Below are 20,553 nucleotides of genomic sequence, written 5' to 3'. Positions count from 1 at the left end.
GGGTGGCAGAGGCAGGCTAGCGGCTTTCTGCCAGCAGCCACTGGCGTCCCTGGTTGCAGCAGATCCTAACTTTCAGGGAAGGGACAAGAGTTGATATTCCACACAGTACGAAAGGAGACAGAATAGACATTAAGTCTCCTTCCCGTTCTTGACCTCCAATGCAACTGACCTCCCCAGAAGCAACCATTGGTTCCGGGGTCTTCAGTACCTTTATGGAGATATTCATGCCCCATGGGCTGCCATCTGCTCTGCTCTCTATGGCTCCTTGTTTTCCTTCATCAATGTCCTTAGGCGATCACTCTGTATCTGCACAGAGTCATGATGGGGAACTCAAATTCAACAGACTGTGAGCCTGCCCTTCACCACCTCTCTGTCCTCATTTCCCCCCTACTCTCTCCCTCTCTCCTGGCTCATGCTGCTCCAGCCACAGAGGCCTCCTTGCTTTTCCTTGAACACATCTAGCATACTTCTGCCCCAGGGCCTCTGCACTAGCAGTGGCTTCTTTCCCCTGTGTTTAATGCTAGGGCCCTAGTTATCTCCGCGGCTTATTCCTTTGCTCCTTCACATCTTTATTCAAGGTTCCCTTCCCAGTGAGCCCTCCCTGACCCCTTCCTCCAATTATAAACCTTAAACTGTCCTATACACCTTAAATGCCTTACTTGGTGCCAAAGCACCCATTACTATTCATCAAGCTCACTTTTTACTTATTTATTAGGATCTTGTCCCACCTAGGTGCACGCTCCTGAGGGCAGTGACTTGGTTTTGTTCCCTGCTGAACCGTCAGTCTCTGTAGCAGCATAGACTGGACCCTAAAGATCTATGAGTAGAATTAACACATGGATGATGATAGCACTGCCTCAATTTTTTTTTCTTCCAGGTTCATTGAGATACAATCGAAAAGTAACCTTGTGTAAGTTTAAGGCATACAATGTAATGATTTGACACACACATATATATTGTGAAATGATCACCACAATAATCTGTCACCTCACATCTGTCACCTCACATAGTTACCTTCTTTTGAGTGTGGTGAGCACATTTAAGATTTGTCCTCTTAGCGACTTTCAAGTATACAACATAGTATTGTTAACTATAATCACCATGCTGTATATTAGATCTCCAGGAGTTACTCATCTTATGACTGAAAGTTTGTCACTTTTGACCTGCCTCTCCTTTCCCCCACACCCCAGCCCCTGGCAAACACCGTTCTACTCCGTTTCTATGAATCCAGCTCTTCGAGATCCGCCATATAAGCAAGATCATACTGGGGCGCCTGGGTGGCTCAGTCGGTTAAATGTCTGCCTTCGGCTCAGGCTGTGATCCCAGGGTCCTGGGATGGAGCCCCACATTGGGCTCCCTGCTCAGTGGGGAGTCTGCTTCTCCTTCTCTCTCTGACCCTCCCCCTTCTGGTGTTCTCTCTCAAAGAAATCAAAAAAATAAGCAAGATCATACAATGTTTATCTTCACTTCTTTTTTTTTTAAGACATTATTGATTTGAGAGAGAGCACAAGCGGGGTGGGGAGGGGCAGAGGGAGAGAGAGAAGCAGACTCCCCACCCAGCCCAGAGCTCCACACGGGCGGGGCTTGATCCCAGGACCCTGAGATTAGGACCTAAGCCAAAGGCACCACCACTTAGCCGACTGAGCCACCCAGGCGCTCTTACTTCACTCTTTGCAAGGACCATATTGTACTCTGTGGTGTGGCGGCTAAGGAATACACCCCCCCACACCAGATATCCAATTCCTGCACCAGAACTGATAAGTACGTTACCTCCTATCACAAAAGGGGCTTTGCAGATGTGATTAAATTAAGAATTTTGAGGAGGGGAGATTATCCTGGATTATGCCAGCAGCCCCAACGTAGTCACACGTGTCCTCGTAAGACGCAGGCAGAGGGAGACTGGACTACAGAAGGCTGTGTGACAACTGAAGCCAGGTTGGGGGGGGGGGCAGGAGCCAAGGGATGGCAGCAGCCTCTAGAAGCTGCTAAAGGCAGGGAAGCGGCTTGTCCCCCAGAGGCTCCAGAGCAGAGCACCCTGCCCACCCCTTGATTTTGACCCAGTGATACTGATTTCAGACTTCTGCCCCCCAGAACCGTGAGGTGAGAGAATAGTGTGTTGTTCAAGCTTCCCATTTGTGCTTTGTGACAGCAGCCATAGGGAACCAACACGTGTGGTATGATTCACTTGCCGGCCCATTCCTGGTGGCAGGTGCGCAGTTTTGTCTTTACCACCCCGGGTGCCACCAGCAGTGGCTCTCAACTGGGAAGATGGTCTCCCAGGGGACGTTGGGCAATGTTGAGAGACAGTTTTGTGTGTTATAGCTGGAGGGGCGGTGCTACTGGCGTCTAGTGGTGGACACCCAGGGCTGAACAGCCTATAATGCGTGGACAGCTGCCCTCGAATGTCAACAGTGCTGACACTGAGAAACTCTGGTCTATCCTTAAGATCTGTTCCTAGAAATACAACTCCCTCCCTCCCTCCCTTCCTTTCTCTCTTTCTTCCTTTCTTTTTTATTTGCGAAGCTGGAGAGGGACAGAGGGAGAGGGAGGAGAGAATCCTCAAGCAGACCCCCGCTCAGCCTGGAGCCCAACACGGGCTCGGGCTCGATCCCAGGACCTTGAGATCGTGACATGATCCGAAATCAAAAGTCCGACACTTAGGGACTGAGCCTCCCAGCGAAACAACTTCTAATACAATCTCTAAATTCAATGCCTGAGCCCGAGGGTGTGTGCTGTAGACCTCGCCGTATTGCCTGGGGCGACTATCGACCTTAGGAACGTGTTCAGTTCCTCCGTTGCAATACGCTGCCTCTGAGGTGTTGGTGTGGATGCTGTGGGTCCCCACAGGCCCCGGGGGCTTCCTCCAGCCTGGTCCGCAGGTAAATAGCTACGAGGCAGGTGCTCTAGGTAGGGTTCCTTTATTTAACAGCCGGGTCCTGAGCAGCTGTCGTGTCCAGGATGAAGCCGATAGATCTCCTTACAGACCTCCCAGCCTGATAGGGAGACTGACCTGAAAATAAACCATGTGATACATACAGTGCGGGCAGTGAGTAATCAGACTGGGGGAGTCACGGAGGGCATGATGGAAGAGGCAACTTTTAGCTCACGTGATGGTTAAGTTTTATGTGTCAACTTACCTGGGCCAAGGGATGGCCAGATGGCTGGCAAGACATTATTTCTGGGTGTGTCTGTGAGGGTGTCTCCAGAAGAGATTAGCATTTGATTCCGTAGATGGAGTAAAGAGGATCGCCCTCCCCACTGTGGGTGGGCATCACCCAATCTGCTGAGGGCTCTAAGAAAGCAAAAAGGCAGAGGAAGAATGGATTTCCTCTTCCTGCTCGAGCTGACAACCACCTTCTCCTCACACTGGTCTGCCAGTGCAGGGCAAAGAGGAAGACAGGGAGGGGAGGCACAGAGTTTGGGGAAGATAGCCGAAGATGGGGACTTTCCCCTGTGCCAGGAAAGAGGGCTGGCAGTGGTGGCAGAGCCTGATTTGGGACTTGGCTCTGGTTCTGGGGCAGAAGTGGCTGGTTGTCCAAGGCACAAGCTCCCAGGTCTTCAGGACCCCCCGAGGGCCTGGGGTCTCACACTGTTACTTAAAAAAAAAGAACCATACTTGTATTTGAGGATAACTCAAAGAAATCATTTACAGGATGCCTTTTGTTTTCAAAGCACAGCTTTTCATAAAAAGCAATGTCCACCTTTAATACATGCTCTAGCACATAGGTGTATGCTGGGGGCTGCCCAGGACACCAGGAGGCCCCGAGTGCCCTGCTGCTCAGTACTCGTCGTCGTCTTTGGAGTCCTCCTGGTCCTGCTGGCACGCCTTTGAGGGCTGCGGGGCGGCCAGAGGGCCTGCGGGGGTCTGGGCCAGGTTCACCCAGCCGGGCCCGCGAGGCAACAGGTGGCTCTCGTTGAGTCTGCAGACACGGTAGTTCTCGTAGTGGACATTGTGGGTGATGTCCTTCAGGTCTTGGAGGTGGGAGCTGGGAGATGGGCGGTGGTTCAGCCCAGGCCCCGCCACAGCGTCCCCCTGGGGTCCCCGCAGCTCCCCAGGCTCCCTGCATCCTCACCGGATGAGCAGGTCTCTCAGGAGGGGAAACTCACAGTGCGCCAAGTTCTCCACTGCAAGACAGGACACGGAGCGTTGGCCCTGCCCCGCCCCGCCCGGCCTGCCCTTGATGAGCACCAAGTAAGTGCCCGCTCGCTGTATGCTGCGCACCCTCAATATCCACCACAACCTTTCCCCCACATTTCTGTCTTATCCCACCTCCCATTCTTTCATTCATTCACTCACTCATTCATTCATTGCTTTGTCCCCAGCGCCTGGTACAGGCAGCTCCTACATATAGTTGAATCAATGAATCCACTAATCATTTATCGTACACTTAGTAGTGACTACATTACTACGTGACATTGTATTATATACCATATATACCACGTATATTATATTCTTCTAGTAATTATATTGATAAAAATTGGAGGCTCAGGCCCTGGCTGCCCCTCCTTCTCTTCCCAGTCTCCCCTCAGGGAGGCCTCCTTCTGTTTCCTTAGGAAGCTCTGTGTCCCACCCCACTTTCTCCCACCTGTCATTGTCTCATCAGCTGTATGGGGACAAGAACCTTGCCAGTCCTGCTTTCATCGTATCCCCTCAGGAACTACATATAGTCGGCTTGGCACCTAGTAGGCCCACAGTAAATTCTGGTGAATGCCTAGGGTATCTTCTGGGTGCTGGGCATTGTGCAAAGTGGTGGCCTGCCCTGTCCAACCACCTTCCATGTACAGATGTGCATTTCATCTACTGCACAAAGGCAACTGGGTGTGACGTTGATGTTGTCATCATGCCCATTGCACTGCGAGGAAACTGAGGCGCAGACAGTCGGGGAACTTGCCCAAGGCCTCCTAGCTGCAAAGAGGGACTTGACCCCAGGTCTGTCTGTTTCCTGACTGTGGGCTTGCCCACTCTGGGCCCCGTGATGGGTGCTGAGGGGGCCAAAGGCAGTAGGATGTGCCTGGCTTTTCACAGCCCCCCACCTGCGCTCTCTGCAAAGTCCCTGCACTGACCTTCGATGATGCCCCACTTGGTCTTCCGGCCCAGGACACACCTCCCATTCACCAGGTGCTCTCGGTCAGCCCCGACCACAGCAAAGGGGATCCGGTCCTGCAGGAGGACATGAAGCAGAAGGGTTGGCCCTGCCTGGGAGGTGGGGAGAGAAGTCGCTGAGGTGCGGTGGGAGAGGTACGCTGTCCTCTGTAGAGAGAGCAAGTGGTAGAAAGAGCACAGAGATCTAAAGTCAAAAGACATGGGACATCTGGCTGGCTCAGTGGAGCATGCGACTTTTGATCTCAGGGTTGTGAGTTTGAGCCCCATGCTGGGTGTACAGATTACTTAAAATCTTTTTTTTTTTTTTGAAAAAAGGCACAAAATACAAAATCTCATCAATGGCCCAGTTTCTTCCTCTGTAAAGTGGGAGTCAGAATGGCACATACGCAGGGCTTTGTGAATGTTGGGGAAGGTTACCCAGGGTCAGATTAATAACATCATCTTGCTGATGGCCCATCTCTTACCTGGGAAAAAGGAACTGCGACCACCTTCATCGGTTATCATGAGGGTTAAAAGACCCAGCTTTGTACCCAGGGCTTGGCAACCTGTGGTGTGTGCAGATCGGGCCCGCACCCGTTCTCCCACGTGGGAAGACTGTTGGCACACAGCCTGTGTTCATTCACTCTGGTCTAGGCTGCTTTGGTTCTGCAACACCAGACCGCGGTGATCGTGCCGGGACCGCGTGGCCTTCAGAGTCTAACACATGTACCATCATCTGGCCCTTCACAAAAAAACGCTTGCCGAGCCGTGTTGAAAACTCCGGGTGTTCATCTGCTCGTGGCCATAAGTGGAGACTCGAATCCCTAAGCTGTGAAGTCCTGTCCGGAGTTTGTTTTCATTTCTCCAAGAGTTAATCTGTGACGAGGAGCAATGCGGGTGCTAACAATGGCAGGTTTCTGTTGCAGGCTAGTGTGCACCCGCCCACAGCAAACCCTCAATGAATGTTCGGTGTCTGGGGGATTTACTGAGATGTCAGATTTGTTCTCCCTGTGCTTCTGGTTCTGTTCCTGTGGCTGCCTTCGCAGGCCTTGGGACAGGAAGCAGAAGGCGGCGAAGGCCGAGGCTCTCTGAGTGTTTCACAGGAAATCCTGTTTGTTGCACCAGCCGGGAGAGGAAAGAGGGAATGTGTGGAGACATTGGGTACCAGCTGGGAAGCAGGGCCTCCATGTCCAGATGTGCGGTTTGTTTACTGCACAAAGGCGACTGGCCTTGAGGCTGTGTAGGGCTGCCACCGTGCAGGCTAGCAGGGTCCCCCGGGGAGGGAGTCAAGGCCTGGGGTCGGCGGATGATGAATCCCAGCCCTCACCAGGGTCCTTTGCAGGTCAGACTGACGTTGGACGCACCACAAGGACAGCAAGGTGGGGGCTTGGAGTTGGAATTCACTTGATTTGGGGAAAAAGAAGACGCTATTTTCCCCCTTCTCCTTTTTTGAAACAGCTTTACTGAGAATTCACGTACCATAAAATTCACCCTTTTAAAGGTTCAGCGGCTTTAAAGGTACAGTTCACGACTGTGCACCCGTCCCCACCATATAATTACAGAGCATTTTCACTGCTTCGAAATGAAACCCCACTCCTGTTAGCAGTCACTCCCCATCCCCCCCAACACCTACCCCCAACCCCCAGCCCCAGGCAACAACCACTAACCTACTTTCTGTCTCCATGGGATTTTCCTGTTCGGGACATTCCAGAACGGAATCATGTAATGTTTATCCTTTTGTCGTCTCATTTCTTTCACATAGCTTCATGTTTTCCAGGTCTAACCGCATTGTGGCAAGTTTTCTTCCTTTTTAAGCCTGAAGAATATTCCATTGTGTGGACACACCACGTGTATTTATCCGTTCGTAAGTTAATAGACACGTGCATTATTTCCACTCCGACTATGGCGAGTATCTCCACCAGGAACATCCGTGCACACGTTTTTATGTGAACGTGGGTTTTCATTGTCTCTTGGGAGCGGAACCACTGCTGGGTACTCCGCTAACTTGGCGTTTAGCCTTTGGAAGGACTGCCAGCAGCGTGTGCAAACGCAACTTCTCCACGTCCTCACCAGCCTGTCCATTTGACCACAGCTGTCCTAGTGGGTGTGCAGTGGTACCTCGTCTCGTGGCTTTGATTTGCGTTTCCCTTATGACGAGTGATATCGAACTGACATCTTTTCATGTGCCTATTGGCCATCTGTTCAAATTCTCTGGGGGAATGTCCCTTCAAAACCTTTGCCCGGGGATGCCTGGGGGGCTCAGTCAGTGAAGTGTCCAACTCTCAAACTCAGCTCAGGTCTTGATCTCAGGGTCGTGAGTTCAAGCCCCACATTGGGCTCCATATTGGGTGTGGAGCCCACATAAAAAAACCAACAAAAAAACTTTTGCCCTTTTCTAAATTGGTTATTACCTTTTATTGCTGATTTGTAAGAGTTCTTGAAATGTTTAGGATAAAAGTCCCTACCAGATATATCATCTGCAAGCATTTTCTCCCATTCTGTGGGTTGTCGATACGACCCATTTCTTGCTCACTTTTTGAGTTTGTGGGTGTATGGAGATTCATACCTGCTAGAAGTATGTGAACCCCCCCCCCGACTGCAGAGAGAGATGAATCTTTGGATGGGAAGGATGAGTGGAAAGCAAATCGCCCAGCCTTGGTCACAACAGCCTGCCCGGCCCGTCATGGCCTCCTACCCGGATCTTGCTGTTGAGGATCCTGTCGTTGATGTCCTCATCAAAGCATTTCTGCGGGTACACCTCAATGCAGTGAGTCCTCAGGTTGTGCTGGATCTGGGGACGCAGGTGACCTCATCTCATCCTGTGCACTCTGCCTCCTCTTTGCCCCCACCGACCCCATCACCCTGGGCGCCCAGATCACCCTGCGCCTGAAGGTCTCTCGCTCCTCAATGGTCAGGCTGTCGGCCCGGGCAATCACAGGCACCACGTTCACAGTCCGGCACAGCCGCTGTAGGAACTCAATGTCTAGGGGCCTCAGGCTGCTCAGGCGGTATGGCAGTGATGGTGGTGAGGGCAGCAGTGAGCGTGTGAGGGGGTGCCAGCCCACAGCCCATGCTGGGGACTCCTCCTCCTCTCTGCCCTGGGCAGCTGGCCCTCCCCCAGCAGGCCCAGCCGCCTCACCAGTGCCCAGTGGGTGGCACGAAGTATATGCAGCAGTGCACCCGGGTGTCGGGGATGTGACGCTGGCGGGTGATGAGGATCTCTTCCTGCAGGTACCGCTCATACTGTTCACTGATGTAGCCTAGGATGGGGTCCCAGCTGGGGCAGCAGATGGACCTGAGCTCAGAGCCCCACCCTGGGAGCCCCACGCCATCCCCCTGCTAGGAAGACCAATCGCCCCAGTTGGCCCAGGACACAGGACTTTCAGTCCTGTACAACCTAAGGCCCTTGCTTACCCAAGTACCCGCCTCCCATTCCTCTGGATCATCAGAGAGGCCCCCTGCCATTCTCAAGCTGGGGCCTCAGCTTCCCTGTTCCTAAAATGGGGACAATAAGAGCACCTGCCCTTGGCAGGGGTGTGGTACTGAAAGAGATAAATAGTCACAGCCTGGATCAAACCACTGCAGATGCCAGTCCCATTGCCACGAGGATCTCCTGAGTCCTCTCCCTTCGTCTCTCCTGCCCCTGTTGGGACTCAACTCAAACACATCCCTTTTCTGCTCCACCTGCAGTGGCTGCGGGAAAGCCAAAGTCCTTACGTTGCACTACCAGGCCCAACCCCATCCCACTGCTGCTTCCTACCTGCCCTCTCCAACTCCTCTCCCTGCCCCTCACACACCACCAGCTACACCAGCCTTCCGCCAACAAACCCACCTCGGGGCCTGTGCATGGGCCACTCTGTGTTGAACACCCTGCCCCATGTGAGCACACGGCTCGTTCTCTCATCTCCTGGCAGTCTGCCCAAGTGTCTCCTTATTAAGCTTGATCACTCTGCTTAAAATTGCAATCCCCCCAACAGCTCCCTACACCTTTCACTCTCAGAAACGTCCTATTTAGATGACAGAGTTGAGGCTCACCCCACGTATAACTGATTTACTGTGCTCATTGCCCCCGCGCCCCACGACAATGTAAACTTCATGTAGACCAAGATGTTCATCTGTTTTGTTCATTGCTGTATCCCCAAGTCTAGAACCTAGACCTTGCACTCAGTACGTGCTCTCTGAAGCACCGTGTCCAGGGCTGGCTTCCCGGGAGCGTGGACGGAGCAGTCCCACAGTGCTCCGTGCTTCGGGGGGCCTGCCTTTGGTTGAATGTTCTGTGGTAGTGGTTTTACAGTTCTTCATATTTTTTGAACAAGGGGTCCCACATTTTCATCTCACTGAGTCCCACAGGTTATGCAACCAGTCCTGATTGTGTGTGTGTGTGTGTGTGTGTGTGTGTGTGTGTGTGTGTGTTACCATCCACTGTCACAGGTTTGGGCTCTCAGCGAGAGCCTAGAATCACACTGCAAGGTGGGTATCATCACCCCCAAGTGACAAAGAAGGAAACTGAGGCTCAGCCAGTTTACATGGCTGGGAAGTGGTCTAATCCAGCGGTCCTGACTCTGGAGTGTGGGCTTCTAACTCCTGCTATGCCATAACCTTTATCAAGCAACTACTAAGTATTCCAGGCAGCAAGCTCTGACCTTTCCATACTTAACTCCCTTCAGTCTTGGAGGGATGGTTGCACATACCCATTATACAGACAAACAAACTGAGACTCGATGATGCCACAGCCAGGTTGGGTTGCTTCAGGGCTGGGCTGTTTCCCAGAGGCCAGAGGGGCAGGGGTAGGGACCACCAGGGCTTGGCCCACTCCTGAGGACCCACCACTTGTCGTTGTTGATCTGGTCTCCAAAGCCAGGCGTGTCGGTCACCGTCAACTTGAGCTTCACGCCCTTCTCCTCGATGACTGTGGGAGGAATGGGTGGGGGTGGGGGACCACTCACCGTGAGTCACCGACTGCAGCTTCAGCGTCTGGGGTGTGGGCGTCCCCAGGCCTTGCACAGTGGACTTCCACATCTTGGACTTGAAAAGGGTGTTCACCATTGTGGACTTGCCCAGCCCGCTCTGGCCTGGGGGTAACCAGAGGACAACAACGGTGTTGGACATTTTAAGGCAGTGCTTCTCAGCCTCTTAAATACTTTTAGAAAGTAAACTGTTTTAATAGCATAACATAAATACAGAGAAGTGGCTACTATAGTCAGGGTCCCCCTCAAAGCTTACGCCTCCTCTTTACTGAAGCAAAACTCATATGATAAAAAATGAACCATTAGCCATTCAAAGTGAGCAATTCCCCCAGCTTGTTCTCTCTCTCTCTCCCTGACAAATAAAATATTTAAAAAAATACAGTGAACAATTCAGTGGCATTTAGTGCATTCCCGGTGTTGTGTACCCATCACCTCTGTCTAACTCCCGGTAAAAAGAGAACTGCACCTTGGGGCACCTGGGTGGCTCAGCCGGTTAAGTGTCTGCCTTCAGCTCAGGTCATGGTCCCAGGGTCCTGGGATCAAGTCCCGTATCGAGCTTCCTGTTTAGTGGGGGGCCTGCTTCTCCCTCTGCCTCTGCTGCTCCCCCTGACGTGCTGTCTCTCACTCTTTCTCCATCTCTCAAATAAATAAATAAATAAATAAATAAAATCTTAAAAAAAAAAAAAGAAAGAAAAGAAAACCACAGGCGCAAAATGATGTCACTTAGGCCAAGTTCCCAAATGAAGGCTTAATATCTAACCTAACTGCAGTTCCCACCTCCCCCAGAAATGTAGTCTTAACTGGTGGTCAGGAATTTTCTGGTCAGCACCAATGAGGTAATGTCACATGGGCCTTTCCTTCCCCCAAAGAAAGAGGAGGTAAACCCCCTAGGACCCCCTGCTTGTCTCCTAACGGAAAGCAACCTTGTCTGGAACAATCCTTTCCTTTTGCTAATAACTTCCTTGCACCACCTCCTTCCTTACTTCTTATAAAAACCTTTAAAAAAAAGAAAAAGCCACAACCACCCCAAAACCTTCCATGCTGCACAGCTCCTTGGAGCTCCCCTCTACTTGCTGGATGGGACGCTGCCTGACTCATAAATCAAGTAATAAAGCCAATTAGATCTTCAATTTGATTAGGTTGAATTTTATTTAATTTTAAAATTATTTTTTATTTATTTATTTTGAAGATGTTATTATTCATTTGAGAGAGACAGAGAGCTCACAAGCAGAGGGAGAGGGAGAGGCAGACTCCCTGCTGAGCTGGGAGCCCGATATGAGTTTTGATCCCAGGACCTGGAGATCGTGACCTGACCTTAAGGCAGACACCCAACCATCTGAGCCACCCAGGTGCCCCTGAATTTTTTTTTAAAATTTTTTATTTTAAGTAGGCTCCATGCCCACCATGGAGTCCAATGCAGGGCTTGAACTCATGACCTTGAGATCAAGACCTGAGCTGAGATCAAGAGCTGGACACTCAACCAACCGAGCCACTCAGGTGCACCTGAAACTTGTTTTTTTTTTTTTAAAGATTTTATTTTTATTTATTTGACAGAGATAGAGACAGCCAGCGAGAGAGGGAACACAAGCAGGGGGAGTGGGAGAGGAAGAAGCAGGCCCACAGCAGAGGAGCCCGATGCGGGGCTCGATCCCACAATGCGGGATCACGCCCTGAGCCGAAGGCAGACGCCCAACTGCTGTGTCACCCAGGCGCCCCGAAATTTGTTTTTTTTTCACACTCAGAAACCTTTGCATTGTCCCCAAAGAAACACAACAGTCATCGGCAGTCCCTTCCCTTCTCCCTCCACTGTCACCCCTGGCAACCACGAATCTGCCTTCTGTCTCTGTGGATTTACCTATTCTGGACATTTCCTATAAATGGAAACATGCAATATTTGTCCTTTTTGTGTCTGGCTGCTTCCCCTAAGTATCACCTTTTCGGGGTTTGTCCATGTCGTACCAGCTGTGGGTGCTTTGTTCTTTTCCGTGGCTGAACAATGTTCCATCATCCATTCAAGCTGATGGGTAGTTCAACACATTTCACAAATTCAACCGCCCATGGACACAGCACGGGGTCCAGAGATGGAACACAGAGTTCCCCAAAAGCCCACTCATGCCTCATCTCAGTAGCTCTTAGCCCCCAAGCCCCAGGGACAGCCACTTACTTCCCTGACTTCTGGCAGCAGGGAGCAGTTCTGCCCACCCTTGTCTTAGGGAATCACGCAGCCAGTGCTCTCCTGTCCGGCTCCTTTCGCTTGACACTATTTGGTGAGATACACCCAGACTGTCTGTGGTTGTGGATGGTCCATTCTCCCTGCTGTGGGGGCATCTCAAACTCTGTGGACCACACCTTGCAGGAGGGAACACCTTGCTTCACAGCGAAGGACACACCTTTGTGTGCACAACTGACACGGTCCTATCTGGGAGTCACACATTTGGCTCTTGCCGCGGGCGATAGGGCAAATCTGAATTGAGCTTGGGTGTGCCAAAAAGAACCCGAAAGGTCTCATGGATCTTTTTTTTTTTTTTTTTTTAAAGATCTTACTTATTTGACAGAGAGCGAGAGAGAGACAGCACAAGCAGGGGGAGCGGCAGGTAGAGAGAGAGGGAGAAGCAGGCTCTCTGCAGAAAGGGAAGCCCGATGCAGGACTCGATCCCATGACTCCGGGATCATAACCCGAGCTGAAGGCCAACGCCCAACCAACTGAGCCACTCAGGTGTCCCATCATGGATCTTTTTTTTTTTTAATGATTTTTTATTATATTATGTTAGTCACCATACAGTACATCCCCGGATTCCGATCTGTCATGGATCATTTTTTAACATGGATTACATGTCATGTCACAATAGCATTTTGGAATAGTCTGGGTTAAATAAAATAAATGGTTAAAATTTCTCCTGTTTCTCTTCACTTCTTTAAAGGTGGCTACTGGAAAATTTTAATGTTATGTGGCTCATGTTATATTTCTTTTGGACAGCACTGCCTTAGAATAATACTCTTCATTAATGCTATACACTCTGACCTTTTATGTTGTTTATTTTGTTAAAATTGTAGCTTTGACCTACAAAATTAATTTTGCCTATATAAAAATGCAATTCTGGAGAACCTCCTTAACTCCAGGCACTGTGCTAAGCCGGATGAGAAAAGGAGGCAGAGAGGGTCAGGGACAGTGCCCGAGGTCACACACTAGTAGGTGTTAAGGGCTGGGACCAGGATCTGGGTCTGGGACTTCACCACTTCCTGCCACAACCTCCCCTTTCATTGCTCGTTTTGGGTTTGGCTAGGGCTTTGTGGGTAATTTTTGTCTTTTAATGCCTCAGTGTTTCCAGATTTTCCACTATGACACCTGGTGAGGGACTCTTAGCAGACCCACTTTACATATGGGGAGACTGAGGCCCAGAGAGGTGAAGCAACGTGCCCAGGCCCACGAGACTGTACCCTTTGTTCTGCCCTGTGAGTCCCCACCCCTCACTTACCCACCACCATGATGTTGAATTCAAACCCCATCTTCATGGCCTTGATCTTCAGTTGGTCCAGCACGGCTTCAATGCCCACGTAACCAAGCATCTCGCAGGGTGGGGTCCTGGGGCTGGAGGGTCTTGATGAGCAGGGGGAGGGGGACCGCCTCATGGGGTCCATGGGGCCCAGGGCACAGCAATGCCTGTCATTGGGGTGGGTGGGGAGAAAGGGGTCACTGGGGCTCCGGGGGGGGGACCCCTGAATTCTCATTTCTGGACTCTGGTTCCTAAACTCTGCTGCCAGGCACTCCTGCACATTATACCCTGCAACCTACCCACCCTCCATGTCTCCATGTCTCCAGGGCCTTAGTGTGGGAGCCTGTCAATCTGTCCCTCCCCCACACCAGCTTCTTCCCGCCCCCACCCATGGCCCAGGCAGGATCCTTGCTCAGATACTGGCCCCCCCCAGAACGTGGCCAGCCTGGCAAAGCCCAGGGTCTGGACCCATGGGGACAGAAAGAAAGGGAGGAGCAGCTTTTGTGTGGCACCTGATGGCCTTGGGTCTCTGAGGGAGCTCCAGGGGGCCACCGCACACGTCCTGGCAGACCCTGGTGTGTGTGGTGAGGGGGAGGGGACGGGGTGACAGTTAACTGAAGAATCTGAGCTCCACCCCTTTCCCCCTCATGGGGTGGGGGCGGGGCTCCTCTACAGCAGGAGCTGAGGGCAGGGACCGGTAAGCTCCTCCAGGGTCCCCTCTGAACACTACCCTGAATCCTTCCAATGACCCTGGCCTAGTGTTACAGACAAGAACCCAGGGCCTCTGGGAAGTTCCCTCGCCCAAGGTCACCTAACTGGGCTAACAGGGCTTCAGCTGGTCCCTGGGACTTCCAAATTCATATCCCTTAACCACTCTGCTGGGAGAAGCCAACCTGTGACCCATAGCTGGAAAGCAGAACATCCTTGTGTCCTCTTCGGTCTGTCCATTGCTGGTGCCACAGTGTTTTAAATTGCAAGCACCGAAAAAATCAAAAGATTGATTTAGGAAATATTCGCCCCACACGGAGTCTGTGCAAAGCGTTGCTCTAGGGACCCTCGGATGGTAGCTTGCTTAATAACCATCCCGGCGCTCGGGGCGCCTGGGTGGCACAGCGGTTAAGCGTCTGCCTTCGGCTCAGGGCGTGATCCCGGCGTTATGGGATCGAGCCCCACGTCAGGCTCCTGGGCTATGAGCCTGCTTCTTCCTCTCTCACTCCCCGCTTGTGTTCCCTCTCTCTCTGGCTGTCTCTTTCTCTGTCGAATAAATAAATAAAATCTTTAAAAAAAAAAAAATAACCATCCCGGCGCTCTGAAGTTGGTGCTGTTCCTACCTCCGGTTTATAGGGAGGGTCTGAGCCCGTGGCTCCAGGTCACCTAGTGAGGAAGTGGCGGGGTGGGATCTGAGTCCGTGTGCTCACCTTCTAATGCTGCTTCTCTCGTTCACAGGAACATCTAGACTTCCAGTGTGTCTTAAAGAATGTAAGCCCTGGCGATTCTGGGCCCAGCCCACAGCTGATGAGCTGCCCTCTTTAGCTGGGCCACGAACTCTCCAGTTTGCCATAGTCCTCACCCCTCCCTACTGTGTCCCTGTTAAGATGTCTCTTTTTTTTTTTTTTTTGAAAGATTTTATTTATCCATTTGTCAGAGAGAGAGAGAAAGAGCACAAGCAGGGGGAGTGGCAGGCAGAGGGAGAAGCAGGCCTCCTGCTGAGCAAGGAGCTTGAGGCAGGACTCGACCTGAGCTGAAGGCAGACGCTTAACCCACTGAGCCACCCAGAAGCCCGTGATAAGATGTTTCTTATACCAAATCCATCTCACTCAGTTCTTTCTCACCTGTTTCCTGGCAGTAAGCAGTCCTTGGTCCCAGATGTAGGCAAACCTTTTCTCTGAAAGCCTATACAGTACAGATGTTGAGCTTTGTGGGTCATGACATCTCTACGGCACTTACCCTTCAGCCCTACTGTCGTAGCGTGAAAGGAGCCATGGACAGGTAAAGGGTGGGGCTGTGTGCTCGTGAAACCATTTACGAAAGCGTGAGGTGCCTTGCTGACCCTGCTCTGCCCACTGGAACTCACCAAGTCTGCCCCAATCCACTCACCTCCAGCGTCCTGAGCCCCAACTGGCCTTCCGTCCCTCTCTACCCATGCCCTTCTTCTCCCCCACCTTCTATACATCTGACAGGAGAGGCTCTAACTTCACTGTCAAGACTTGAGGCTGGGAGCAGGGCTGGGCTGGGCCTGTGGCGGGAGGACCAGAGAAGAGCCTGTCCTGGGACATGGTTCCATTCCCAACAGAGAAATCTTTCAAGCCACCAGTCTACAGCTCTTGAGGGATACGGGGGCCTGGCCTCCTCATCAAAGAGAATGAGAACGTCATGCGTGGTTGACCAAACAGTACTGGGGATTTGTGGACTGGCCTTGAAGAGGTAGAGATGGCCCCTGCAAATGTCCCCTAAGGAAATTAGCTGCTCTGCAGAGAAAACACTCCCGCCCCCCCCCACCCAAAATTCACATGTGAGTGCAGTAGAACTCTGAACAATTAGGGAAAAAAAAAAAAAACAAGCCTCAGTGGGTGGCCGCTGGCAGTGCAAGCGGGATTATCAGGTTTGCAGAAAGCAGTAGTCATCTGCAAGGTGCTCTTGGCTATGCTGACTGGGAAAAGCCCAGGGTAAAGTGATCTGAGCAGTGTGAGAATGGCAGGTGAACCATCAAAGAACAGAGGGAATCACACCCACAGTTTGGGTGAGTCATACCGGCTATCTACCTCATCGGGCTAAGGAAGTGTTTATGTGTATTATTCCATTCAGTCTAACCCGAGAAGGGGGAAATACTACATACACACCCATTTTACAGACGAGAAAACTGAGGCTGACAGGGTCAGGGATTGTGCCTCAAGGTCACACTGGTGGGTGTTAATGGGCTGGGAGCAGGATCCGAGTCTGGGGGGGGTTCTGACCCACCTGAAATACGTCCTACCATGGCCTCCCCATTATTGCTCTGCTTGGGTCTGGGGACTCTAATGGTGGTTTTTGTTTTTTAACAGTTTGGAATGTCCTAGATTTTCTTTAATGAGAAGGTCTCACCTCCCCGTCCCCACCATGGAAAGGTCTTACTTTCATAATGGGAATGAAAAACAAGAAACAATGCACCCAGGAGTCTGGACAGGAAGGCTAAGGGTCAGCAGGGAGGAGAGCGGACAGAGGGCCTCCTGCCCACCCAGCCAGGCCAAATGGTGGGGGGACGGGGGCCATAGCTGGGCACCCCATCCCTCTTTTTAAAACATTTTTTTAAAAGATGTTATTTATTTGAGGGGGCAGGGGCAGAGGGAGAGAATCCCAAGTAGACTCTTTGGGGCTACTTTGGGGCTCGATCTCACAACCCCGAGATCACGACCTGAGGTGTAATCAGTCAGACGCTCAACTGACTGAGCCATGTAGGAGACCCAGTGCTTCCCTCTTTTTAAAAACTCAGGTAAAGGGTGCCTGGGTGGCTCAGTCGGTTAAGCAGTTGCCTTTGGCTTGGGTCATGATCTCAGGGTCCTGGGATCGAGCCCTACACCAGGCTTGCCGCTCAGTGGGGAGCCTGCTTCTCCCTCTTCCCCTCCCCCCTGCGTGTGCTCTCTCTGAAATAAAATCTTTAAAAAAAAAAACTGAGGTAAAGGGGCGCCTGGCTGGCTCAGCTCGTAGAGTGTGCAACTCTTGGTCTTGGGGTTGTGAGTTCAAGCCCCATGTTGGGTGTAGAGCTTACTTAAAAATAAAGAAGTAAATAAATAAATAAAATTGAGGTAAAATTCACATAAAACTAACCATTATCTATTCTTTTTTTTTTTTTTTAAGATTTATTTATGTATTAGCGAGAGAGAGAGGGACGGGGGAGGAGCAGAGGGACAGAGTCTTCAAGGAGATTCCCTGCTGAGCACAGAACCCAACTGGGGGCTTGATCCCAGGACCCCAAGAGCATGACCCTAGCCAAAATCAAGAAGTCAGACGCTGAACCAGCTGAGCCACCCAGGCTCCCCCACCGTTATCTGTTCTAAAGAGAGCAGGTAAGTGGCAGATCAGAATTGAGTACGTTCACCGTGTGGTAATGCCACTACCCCTATCCTGTTCCGAGACACGTTCATCACCCCAAAGAAATGCCATCGCCACTAAGCACTCACTCCGCCCCCACTTGCCCCAGCCCTGGCAACCACTAACTACTTTGTCGCTATGAATGTGCCCGTTCTGGTTGTTTCAAAGAAACAGAACTACACTCTGTGTGGCCTTTTGGGTCTGGCCCCTTTCACTGAGCATCCTGCTTTTGAGGTTCACCCCTTTTGTAGCGGGTGTTAGTACTTCATTCTGGACGGCTGAATAACATGCCACTCCACAGACGGATCACATGGTGTTCATCGGTTGATGGACACTTGGGCTGTTTCCACCTCAGAGAAGATGAGGACGGAAGCAGAGACTGGGATGAACAAAGGAATGTGCGTGGCCATGAGAAGCTAGAAAAGGCAAGGAACGGATTGTCCCCTAGAGCCTTCAGAGGGAACACAGCCCTGCCCACCTCTTTTAGACTCTGACCTCCAGAGCTGTAAGACAATAAATTTGGATCATTTCAAGCCACTCAGTGTGTGCTGGTATGTTACAGCAGCAACAGGAAATGAGTACATTCGGTGTGTGACTTAAGCTGGTTGCCAGACTTCTCAAGGTGGCACCTTTCACACCAGTAAGTGGGGAGAACAGGAATAGCCACCCGAGGATTGCCACGAGGACACATCCGGTAGTGGACATACGGCATCGGGTGCGGAGCCCGACACTAGCTGAGACGTCCTCCCCTGCTAGACCACAAGCACCACAGGCAGCAGACATTGTGTCTGCCTGGTTCACGGCCAACCTCCAGTGCTGAGCAGTCTCTGGCCCCTGGTGGGCCTGGACCGGTCTGCACTGAAGGAAGGGAGAGTGAGCGCTGCCTTTCTGGCCAGCGTCGGGGCCCCAGGTCCCCAAGTTCTCATTTGAGAGAGGATAATCATCTCGTAAGGATCATCCTGCAGATCAGAAGTGAGCAAACAAGGACACAGAAGACTCCTAGCATGGTACCAGGCAAGTCCCACCTGCCTAGGAAAGGGCGGTGGGATGGAAACCATGTTTCCCTCCCCTCCCTCCCACCTTTCCTCCCTCCAGTCTTCTTCCCCACCTCCTGTCTTCACTCATCAAGTCCACAGCGGGCCAGGGCGCACTGTGCTCTGGGCTGCTTGTCTGGGCTAATGAGAAACAGTGAAACATCCCCGAAGGAAGAGGCTTCCGGGCCTGCGGCTACCTCCCTGGGTCCTGCAGCACCTGCTGCTGTCGGGAGGCTGTAAGCATACCTGCCAGGGGACAGCCCCGCCCTCTGGAGTCTGGCCACCCCCTGGGAAGGGTGGGACTGGTTGCCAAGGTGGAAGGGCCTCAGGTGGCAATTATCACGGATCCGGAAGCAGGAAGTAGTTGTTCTCAGGACCTGGGACCTGCCTGGCTGGGGGAGCTCGGAGGCTGGTGGGGGTCCGGGGGTGGGGCTGCTGGGGGGAGTGGGAAGGGACAGGGCAAGGGCTGAGGGGTGGTGTGGGAGGGGGCAGGGCAGGGGCTGGACTGTGGGAGGCCTGGATGCAGCCCAGTCCCAGAGGACAGGGTTCTGAGGCAGCCCCTGGGGGGCCGGGGCAGGTGGCACCCAGAGGCCTTGAGGTGAGATGGACTTGGCGGGAGACCTGGACAAAGAGCTGGAGGCCACAGCCCAGGAAGTGCTGGGGAAACTGAGGAGCCGTGAACTGTTCCAGTCCACCTGGGACACTGCTGCCTTCATCATCTTCCTCATCTTCCTCGGTGAGTTTGGCCTTGGCCCCTGGCCCCCTCCGCCTCCTGTCCTAGTCCTGGCCGAGGACCATATCTGGACACCCGTCCTACCCGCAGGCACCGTGCTGCTCCTGCTGCTGCTTGTTTGTATCCACTGCTGCTGCTGCAGCTGCTGCAGCCGCCCTGCCTCCAGACACCAGAAGGTGAGCCTCGAGCAGGTGAGCCCCACCTGCCCCCTGGGCTGGGCAGGCGCCAGGGGCAGCCTGGAACTGCACTGGGGAGAGGAGGGTGCTGGGACTCCTGTGGAGAGGGGCCGGCAAGGCACACACAAGTGAAGCCCGGACGGCCCCCTGGGCCTCTCTTGCAGGAACGCCCCAGGGGAGTGGATAACTTGGCCCTGGAACCTTAACACAGCGAGCCCACCACCCCCGAGCCCACCATGTCCCTGCCCGTGTGACCTGTTGGGCAACAGTAACAATGCCTTGTTTGCCCAGAGCCTGAGTCTGGAGTGTGTTCTGAGCTTCCCGTCAAGGGGTGGGCAGTGTGGGTACTCACTGCTTTCTCCAGATGTCCAACTGCTCCCTCACAGCTTTCAGCCAGCATGACTGTCGCTCCAGGTCAGCAACTGCTGGCGGGAGGGGAAGCTGGGCTCCAGCTCGGGGGCCCAAACCCCGAGGCCAAAACCTTGTCTCCAGCCCACTCAGTCCCTTGGCAGTCTGGAGGACCCCCTCAAAGGTGGGACAGGGAGGCCAGAGGCTCCGTCATTGGGTACCCCACCCAGGTCCTGACTATCAGGGATCCCCAGCGTGGTCCTCACCCAGACAGATGGACAGACAGACAGACGCTCCAGGTAAAGTCAGATGATCTTTATTTCCTGGAGACCTTGTCAGGGACACAGAGCAAACACACTCAAGGGCACCACAGCGGGTGGTGGACGGCTTCTGTCTGCCCTCCTGACTCACAGCTTAGGGCCACCACTCACTCCCCAGCCTCCACTGGAGCGGGGTGTGCGGCTGCCTGTCACCATCTTGGGACAGCTCAGAAGGCAGAGAAGAGGGGGGGAGGACAGCCCTGGGCCCGGCGCCACCCAGAGTCCAAAGGTTCCTGCTGCGCAGGGAGGGCAGGGTTTGGAATGTGGGCCACCTCTGGGCTCTGCCTTCCTGACCCCCCACCCCACCTTCCTGACTACCCCCTGCAAAAT

General features: G+C 52.7%; 2 protein-coding genes and 1 long non-coding RNA gene across 6 annotated transcripts; 2 read left to right on the top strand and 1 right to left on the bottom strand.

The window, feature by feature from the left end:
* Positions 1-229: 229 nt before the first annotated feature.
* SEPTIN12 (septin 12) lies at positions 230-20,314 on the bottom strand. 2 transcript variants are annotated; one of them, XM_011231513.3, is made up of 14 exons: positions 20,170-20,314; positions 19,908-19,977; positions 14,438-14,494; positions 13,527-13,711; positions 10,030-10,155; positions 9,911-9,992; positions 8,223-8,360; positions 7,963-8,080; positions 7,779-7,874; positions 5,065-5,161; positions 4,074-4,125; positions 3,138-3,986; positions 2,771-3,010; positions 230-306 (listed from the first exon to the last, which is right to left on the bottom strand). In XM_011231513.3, exons 3-12 carry the CDS (start codon positions 14,464-14,466, stop codon positions 3,779-3,781), a joined length of 1,131 nt encoding a protein of 376 aa, XP_011229815.3. In that variant the 5' UTR covers positions 14,467-14,494; positions 19,908-19,977; positions 20,170-20,314; the 3' UTR covers positions 230-306; positions 2,771-3,010; positions 3,138-3,778. The 2 variants fall into 2 exon arrangements, with proteins under 2 accessions (XP_011229815.3, XP_034526315.1); XM_034670424.1 differs by lacking the exons at positions 230-306; positions 2,771-3,010; positions 3,138-3,986; positions 19,908-19,977; positions 20,170-20,314 and adding an exon at positions 15,377-16,907 and having other exon boundaries at positions 4,081-4,125; positions 6,751-7,874.
* Positions 14,225-15,436, top strand: LOC109490453. Its single transcript, XR_002143777.2, has 3 exons — positions 14,225-14,241; positions 14,991-15,023; positions 15,391-15,436. It is a non-coding gene; the product is annotated as an uncharacterized LOC109490453 (long non-coding RNA).
* Positions 18,874-19,859, top strand: SMIM22 (small integral membrane protein 22). Of its 3 annotated transcripts, none has more exons than XM_034670426.1 (4): positions 18,874-19,058; positions 19,224-19,382; positions 19,470-19,570; positions 19,720-19,845. In XM_034670426.1, exons 2-4 carry the CDS (start codon positions 19,250-19,252, stop codon positions 19,759-19,761), a joined length of 276 nt encoding a protein of 91 aa, XP_034526317.1. In that variant the 5' UTR covers positions 18,874-19,058; positions 19,224-19,249; the 3' UTR covers positions 19,762-19,845. The 3 variants fall into 3 exon arrangements, with proteins under 3 accessions (XP_034526317.1, XP_034526319.1, XP_034526318.1); XM_034670428.1 differs by having other exon boundaries at positions 18,889-19,058; positions 19,470-19,555; positions 19,720-19,859; XM_034670427.1 differs by having other exon boundaries at positions 18,990-19,054.
* Positions 20,315-20,553: the final 239 nt, after the last annotated feature.

This window comes from Ailuropoda melanoleuca, chromosome 10 (genome assembly GCF_002007445.2).
Source record: "Ailuropoda melanoleuca isolate Jingjing chromosome 10, ASM200744v2, whole genome shotgun sequence".
Lineage (NCBI taxonomy): Eukaryota > Metazoa > Chordata > Mammalia > Carnivora > Ursidae > Ailuropoda > Ailuropoda melanoleuca.
The sequence above is the reverse complement of the archived record's forward strand: the minus strand, read 5'-3'. Positions and strand labels throughout refer to the sequence as shown.